This window comes from Littorina saxatilis, linkage group LG16, assembly GCF_037325665.1.
Source record: "Littorina saxatilis isolate snail1 linkage group LG16, US_GU_Lsax_2.0, whole genome shotgun sequence".
NCBI lineage: Eukaryota > Metazoa > Mollusca > Gastropoda > Littorinimorpha > Littorinidae > Littorina > Littorina saxatilis.
Window position 1 is genome coordinate 1331790 of NC_090260.1, and position 8211 is coordinate 1340000.

An 8211-nucleotide genomic window follows, 5' to 3' on the forward strand; every position below is an offset into this window, starting at 1 on the left:
CACAAAGCATGGCGGAGCTTGGTAGCATACACACACTACATGTCAGTGTGCAACCCGTATTTGTATGCGTATGTGCACGTGCGATAGAAAAAGATCGAAAGAGAGAATATTCGGTATTTTATGTGTGGCCCTTCATTTGCCTTGTGTTGGTACCTGTTTTCAATTCTCCCCATATAGCCCCCTGAGAACGCAAAGCGGCATGTGTCCAGCCTATGGGGTCCCACCTGTAATGGAGGAGACAAGATTTTCAGTGACGTCATGCTTCCGGAACTGCAAGTGGGAGACGTCATCAACTTTACACAAATGGGCGCCTACACTATCTGTTTGACCACTTCTTTCAACGGAATTCCTCGGCCGCTGATATTCTACCATTGCTGTGACACTGTGTGGTGAGGATACCTTTAAAAATGGAAAGTGCTACCTTAAATATAACTCTCATTTGCTTTTAAGAGTACGCTCATAAGCCTAGCTTGTTGTGCTCCATGTTCCTTATTTCATGAATGCGGCAATATTCCAATGAAATTTACTGAATAAACTTGTTTAAACCAAATATATCTCTCTACGTGGTGCCCACACAATAAGCTGAAAAGAAGACAAATTTACCAGAAATTCGTAGAGGGCATCCTGCGACGCTCTAAATTAGAACAGGTCGGGTTCCGGGACGCTTCATTACCAGTATCATGCGTACCATCGGTACTGTGTTCAGGAAAGACATGCTGGTGGTTCTGTGCACAAACTTACGGAGTTAATCAAAGCAGCATGATCATACTGTTTTTGTGAAGGGCTCAAAGAACTTCCAAAAGTAGACATTAAATGTAAGGTCATGAATGCTTCAAAAACCCTGTGTCGGTGAGGAATTTGCCTTTCATAAGCAAGAATATGGATCTCTTATCGTAAATATTCCACTGAAAAAGTCCCGGGGCTCCCTATGCATTAAAATTCGGGCGTGTGTGTGGTTGTGTGTGTGTGTGGGGGGGAGGGGGTCTCTAGTGATCTTGGACTGATCTCATTGGCATTGTTTTCTACTCTGAAGAGAACTTGATGTAATGTTTGGTTATCTAACAGTTTGTTTTTGTGATTTACTATTAAAGTTTCTCATGTCTTTCTGTTACACAAAACGTTGATAATGATAGACCCTCTCCCCCATTTAAGACCTCCAAAAAAGTGAATACATCGGTACAGCAGTACAGCACTACATCAGTACATCAGTACATCTGTACATCAGTACATCTGATCAAAAGAGGCAGTCTTAAAACGGAGATGAATGTGGACACGCTGTGAAAAAGAACATTTAAAAAGTTAGGGTTGGCCCCAAAACGCAGAGTGGGGGGATGGGGGAGGGAGGGGGGGGGGGAATCTGAAAAGCAGGATTCCACTGTAGTTTAATTTCTGTATTAGTTGAATTACGCACCGCACCTAATTGTTCCTATTGAAAAAATGATTCTCTCGTTAATTGATTTGACCAAACACATATTGACAAACCAAATTATATTCCTTTCTTTTTCAGGGAGAAACTATTCCCTACAGATCGACAAACAGCAGAGCCAGAAAAATGACAACCGATTTCAAATCACACGTCTGCCGTGCATGACACGTGATGTCCGGATATTTATCTAAGTGTATCGATGATGTCATTCTTCTCTTTGTTCAGTTACTTTGTTTCACTGAGAATGCATAGGCCCTATCAATGCAATTAAATCATTGCTCCAAACAAATGTCAGTGAAGTAAACCGTGGGTGCAATACAAATTCAATGCATAATCATCTGTCATTACCGAAGGGCATGCGAATAGCTGTATGTCACGCACTGATGCGTGGAAGATGAATACACAGAATCAAAATCAGATACTCACACTCAATCACTCGCTTTCATGCCCTATACTGAACCAGGAAAACTATTTGCAGAACAAATCAATTTAGTCAACTAATAAAGACTTGATCATCACAAACACAACATTATCAACTTTCATGTACTCAAACTAAAAAGAAATAACTCAAAGGGAAAATGACTAACATAATATACTTATATAACTGAAAAAGTGCCCGAATAAACCAATACTGTCAAACACTAAGAAAACAGTTTTTGGAACAATTATCCAGATTCGTTGTTCATTTGCCTGGCAAGCCTGCCAGGATCAGTCTCATATCCAGAATTATATCATTCGACGACGAGAACGAAGTCAAAGCCGAGAATCCAATCAGTGTCAGATCTTGACCCGGATCAGCCGACGATGAAAACGAGGATGAAGTCGAGAACCCTATCAGTGTTAGCTCATGCACGAGATCATTCGACGACGTAGACGAAGTTGAGTTCCCGATCAGTGTTAGATCAGGATCAGTCGAAGACGAGAACGCGGACGAAGCTGACAGGTTCCCCATCAGGAACAGCATCGAGAACAGGCTCAATGTCCTGAGGACTGGATTTACAGGCTTGACATCCAGGCTGGATTCACAGCAGGATCTGTTAAACAAAATTTGGTCTAAGTAATCTGATCATAAGACCTAAACCATAGTCACCAAACCTTGTGTGTTTATCTCCAAGTTCAAACAACAATTCAATTTTGCTGCTAAACTTGAACCTAAAATTTTACAAATATGAACTTCTAATGTCCACATGAAAAATCTTCCTTCAAAAATAATCTAAGTTCCGATTCACTATCAGAACATAAAGATTCTTCTTCGAAAATATTTATAAGTTAACTTTCTTCAAAGTTGTTATTTTCCTTTTGCCAAAAGTATTCACTATTAAAGTCAAAATTGCTTTTAAAACATGACAACTTATGACCTCTCTAACTTCCTGTCCAATTATATACACACAAGGTCAAGGTCAAACATGTTCTACAAATTCATAACAAACTTATCTCAAATGACAGCCTTTCACACTTCCAAAGAATTTTCACAACCGGTTATGAAAATTAAAACAACATGCTTCCGCCATTTTGAATTCAAGGGACACAACTCTCTGCTCACTTTCATCAATGGACAAAACCAACTTCTTCCAGAAATAGTTACTCATTGTCCGCAAATTCATCTTCACACTCTCATTCAAAATCCAAGCACTTCTGCTTCACATTATAACAACATGTATCCATTTTCATTTTAGGAATCTCCCAAATCACTTTTACATCAGGTAGCTTCAAAGTTATTTACCATGTGGGACCATGAGGTCCGCCATTTTGAAAAACGAAAAATGCATGGCCAAACTATCTACAAGCGCATAGACAATTAGAAAATGTGACCAACCTCCTATCCCAAATAATACCTACTACAATCAAACATAAACCAAACTGAAACTCAGAAAATAAAGCACATATTCTTTCCAGCATACTAAGGGTCTTGCTAGTTACAGAATATTCAGCATAACACGCTCACACTGCAGACTCAACATTTTCGCTCACCATAATATCCCGTGATAGGATGAATCTTTGAGCAAAACGTCATCTTGACAGAAGCCATTTGAACAAGGGCTTTCTTCCTTGAAGACACCACACCACACTGTTCTAGGGAAACGGAATTCAAACAAGCCTTCACACTTTCCGTCCTGTCAGGAGTTCAATCGAGAACCACCTGAGACCGACACTTCATGTCCTCGCGCTGTGAGTTTAGGTTACAACTGCCGTCCTGTCCGTCACACTCACGTGACCGTCTCACTTCTGACACTAGGTTCTATAACTCGTTTAAGCTTGTTTTGTTTTCCTAACCTGACTTCCCTCCCTTCTACCACATATCTCGGCAAAACTGGAAACCATCAGGTTTAACAAAAGTGAACCGTGACACTGTACTAGTTAGAAACAGCAGCTGTAGTCTATCTTAGTGCTGTGATTGTAACCTCATACTGTTCTGTATTTTTACACCCCCGGTATAGGGGTGTGTATAGGTTTCGGTCGATGTGTTTGTGTGTTAGTGTGTTTGTGTTCGCATATATAGATCTCAAGAATGAACGGGCCGATCGTCACCAAACTTGGTGAACAGGTTCTATACATTCCTGAGACGGTCCTTACAAAAATTGGGACCAGTCAAACACACGGTTAGGGAGTTATTGGTGGATTAAGATTCTACAAGGACTTATAGAGGGAGATATTAATGGTCAAAGGGAAATAACCTTCTCAGTTGGTGGCAGTGAGAATGGTTATTTCCCTTTGACCAACGGGGGTGTTTTTCCTACCTCGGAGGAATTTCTTGTTATAGTTGTTTTTTTCTTGTCTGTACTTTGTTTCTATACACAGTACTATTGTTATTTTTTTAAGGACAGGTTGTAAGACAAGGCGTTATGTCATAAACCTGTCATCCTTGTGAATTAAAGATCATGCAGTCAGTTACTCAAAAAGCTCGGTGCCTTTGATCTCAAATGTTCTCTTTGCAATACTCCAATGTTGTTTTCGTTTTTTTTTAAATGTATATGTTATTGTTGTTGCAAACAGTGCAAAACAAGTGTTATTGGTGTCCAATGGACCTTTTTGAAACTACTAGTTGAGTTGTTAGGTGTATTGCAAAGCGCTTTAGTGGTCACAGTAGATTTATCAGATTAAATGTAAGTAGAAAGGAAAATCAATACAATATTTGTGTCCAGGTCGGTCTTTTCTCCCAGGGAAGTCAAAGGCAACGGGCAGTAAACAGGCTAATGACGTCATGTCATTATAGGGTCTGATATGTTCAAGTATACATTTTGGTAAGGTCTCTGTCTTGCATTGACTCTTTCACTCAAGCAATGGAAATCTCGTCTGACATAAAAACCTCTTCTTGCCTATCAGATTTCCCTCCCAGTACGGCAAGGTAGTTTTTGTGTGCGCAGACTATTATCGGTGTCCGTGCACCCCGTCTGAATGCATGCGCATGATAAAGACCCCAAGTTCACAGTGAAAGTCACATGGCTAAAAAAAAAAAAGCGAGAAGCGCCTGACTGTCCTAAGACAGATAGTTTTCTCCAGGAAGAAAGCAGCCCGGTGTCACCAACTGAAACCTCTGCTGAACAATCCTTCTCATTGCGGTCAATACGCATGCGCTAATATGGGGAGATTAATCAGGTCGTGAACACCTAAACCCTAACCCTAACCCTAACCCTAACCCTAATCTAACCCTAATCCTAACGCTAACCCTAACCCATGGTTCGTTCGGTCAAAGGGTCGCATTTTTTAAGTCCAAGATTGGCGCATGCGCATTGACCGCAATGAGAAGGATTGTTCAGCAGAGGTTTCAGTTCGTGACACTGGTCGACCCGAACCACACAGTAAAGTGTGATATTTTATATACCTTACCTTTTCATACCACACCCCTCACCTTACCTTACCTTACCTTACTGTACCTGAGTTTTACCTTAGTTTGCCTTATCTAATTAACCTTATTACCTTTTTCCTCAATTGTTTTGATTATACTGCTTCTCTCAACTTCGATGATGATTGTTCAAATAATTCTATCAGTACATATTGGAAGTTTCAGTCGTCTTAATCGTTGAAATAAAGAATAGTAACCACCGGACCCTGAATTTGCACGTCAGTGTGAGTGGTTGTGTGCAAGCGTATCTATGTGGCGGTGAACAGTTTCTGCCTGACTCAATGTGTCGGGTGTGTGTGTGTGTGTGTGTGTGTGTGTGTGTGTGTGTGTGTGTGTGTGTGTGTGTGTGGGTGTGTGTGTGTGTGTGTGAGTTTGTGTGTGTGAGTTTGTGTGTGTTAGTTTGTGTGTGTGTGTGTGCGTGTGTGTGTGTGTGTGTGTGTGTGTGTGTGTGTGTGTGTATGTGTGTGTGTGTGTGTGTGTGTGTGTGTGAGTTTGTGTGTGTGAGTTTGTGTGTGTGAGTTTGTGTGTGTTAGTTTGTATGTGTGTGTGTGTGTGTGTGTGCGTGTGTGTGTGTGTGTGTGTGTGTGTGTGTGTGTATATGTGTGTATGTGTGGGAGTGTGTGTATGTTTGTGTATGTGTGCGCGCGTGCGTGATAAGTCAAAATTATTTGTTTACTTGAATTGTGTCCTTGACATTTGAATTAAAAGCAAGCGTCATAATAAGATCGTAAAAGTCTACTTGATCTTATTTAATGGCAGATGTTGCCTCGACCAACGCCACAAACAATTCTGAAAGTGAATTTTTTTTAATTATTATAAATATTTCTTTCTTTACTTATTCTTTTTATGAATATGTATTCATTCATTCATTCATTTATTGATTTATTAATACATGCATGCATTTATTTATTTATTAATTTATGCACTCGTTCATTCAATCATTTATGTATTTACTAACGTTTTATGGTTTTCATTTGTAATCCTTAATTAATCGTGTATTTATCTGTGCGTCCATAGATGTATTATTGGACGGTTTTTTCCTGAAGCATGTATTTATAAATAAGCTACTTAAATATTAAAGTTAAAACCTCATCGGAAAAATTACGGACTCCCTTCTTGCTCGTTAATCTTATTTTATTGATCATGAAATCCTATTTTCGTCGAGAGTGCATACAGCACAGATTGTTTAAGTATAATGCCGCGAAGTAATTACGTATATAGCTACGGCTTCACTGAAATATAATGATGAGATCTCAGAGCAGAACAGCTCGACGCTATCGATACGAGACGCCTTGAGAGTGTGAGAAAAGTGAGAGGGCGAAGACAGCTGGTTATCAGGTCTCCACGGTCAGCAGTCATATTCGTTAATTGCAACCATCGGTCATCTTCAGAGATATCAAAGTGTTCCTGTTAATTATAATAATTTTACCGAACAAACCTTCATTTGCTTGAGTTGTTAGCATTGACATGGCTCCCCACGGACGCTCAACCTCGAGTATACCTGGACCCCGAATGTAATTTGTACGGGTTTCTTGGACCCCGAATGTAATTTGTACGGGTTTCTTGGACCCCGAATGTAATTTGTACGGGTTTCTTGGACCCTGCGAATGTAATTTGTACGGGTTTCTTGGACCCCGAATGTAATTTGTACGGGTTTCTTGGACCCCGAATGTAATTTGTACGGGTTTCTTGGACCCCGAATGTAATTTGTACGGGTTTCTTGGACCCCGAATGTAATTTGTACGGGTTTCTTGGACCCCGAATGTAATTTGTACGGGTTTCTTGGACCCCGAATGTAATGTGTACGGGTTTCTTGGACCCCGAATGTAATTTGTACGGGTTTCTCGGACCCCGAATGTAATTTGTACGGGTTTCTTGGACCCCGAATGTAATTTGTACGGGTTTCTAGGACCCCGAATGTAATTTGTACGGGTTTCTTGGACCCCGAATGTAATTTGTACGGGTTTCTTGGACCCCTCAAGGGCAGTTTAGAAGGTCCAAAAACCAGGAGGTTCATATTGTTGCGTTCAGACGGCACATTCCTCGCCCAAACATTAACCCCTGTCCAGAGCGCTCTTGTCAAAGTAATGATGACTTTTTGAAACTTTTTCAGCACTTTACAAAAACGTTATGATCATATGGGTTTCACGAACTCCATAACGTTGGATAGGTACAGATCCGGCAAACCATTTTCTGAAAACAGTCCTGATGCTACGTATGATAAAGGATATATAGTGAGTCCCGGGACCCCCTCTTTTCTTGGGACCCTCTCAATGAATTCCTAGTACGTGTTTTCGGCTTCTAGTGCTTATAGGACGCATGTACACACAGTCCAGGGAGCTCTGATTGCCTTTGGCATTATTAACGGACGACTATTGACTCAACAACGAATGTAATGTCATATTTTGTTTATTTTATCAAATCATCTCTTGCAATATTACGCCGTGCTACTTACAGCTAAAAACTAAAAAAAACTAAAAACTATTGTATCCCTGTACCACGCTGCGTTTGGATGTAATGAATGTCTCGTGTGATTGATGTCAGTGTACTCGAGAATAATACAATGTCCATTGCGCTACGCATGCAGCATGAACCGCTAGCACTCCAAGAAGCATATGTTGTCACATGACTCTTTTTCATAATTGGTTCGCCTAGGATATACTATTTTAATGTTGCTTTAAGCACATTCGTTCAATACTGACATCGTTTCTTTTTCTATAATCCGACTCTCTATCAAGTTCACACACACACACACACACACACACACACACACACACACACACACACACACGCGCGCGCGCGCGCGCACACACACACACACCTGCATACTCACACACGCACACACACATACACTCACACACACACACACGCACGCACGCACGCACTGCACACACGCAAACACACACACACATACACACACACACACAGACACGCACGCACG

General features: G+C 40.8%; 1 protein-coding gene across 1 annotated transcript in view; it reads left to right on the top strand.

Moving 5' to 3' along the window:
- The window catches only part of LOC138950166 (ornithine decarboxylase-like), an 11604-nt gene extending 9623 nt beyond the window's left edge, over positions 1 to 1981 (top strand). The window contains exons 9-10 of the mRNA XM_070321908.1: positions 178 to 389; positions 1508 to 1981. Of these exons, the coding sequence (XP_070178009.1) occupies positions 178 to 389; positions 1508 to 1556 (261 nt within the window). The 3' untranslated portion in view covers positions 1557 to 1981. The remainder of the gene's footprint in view (positions 1 to 177; positions 390 to 1507) is intronic.
- Positions 1982 to 8211: the final 6230 nt, after the last annotated feature.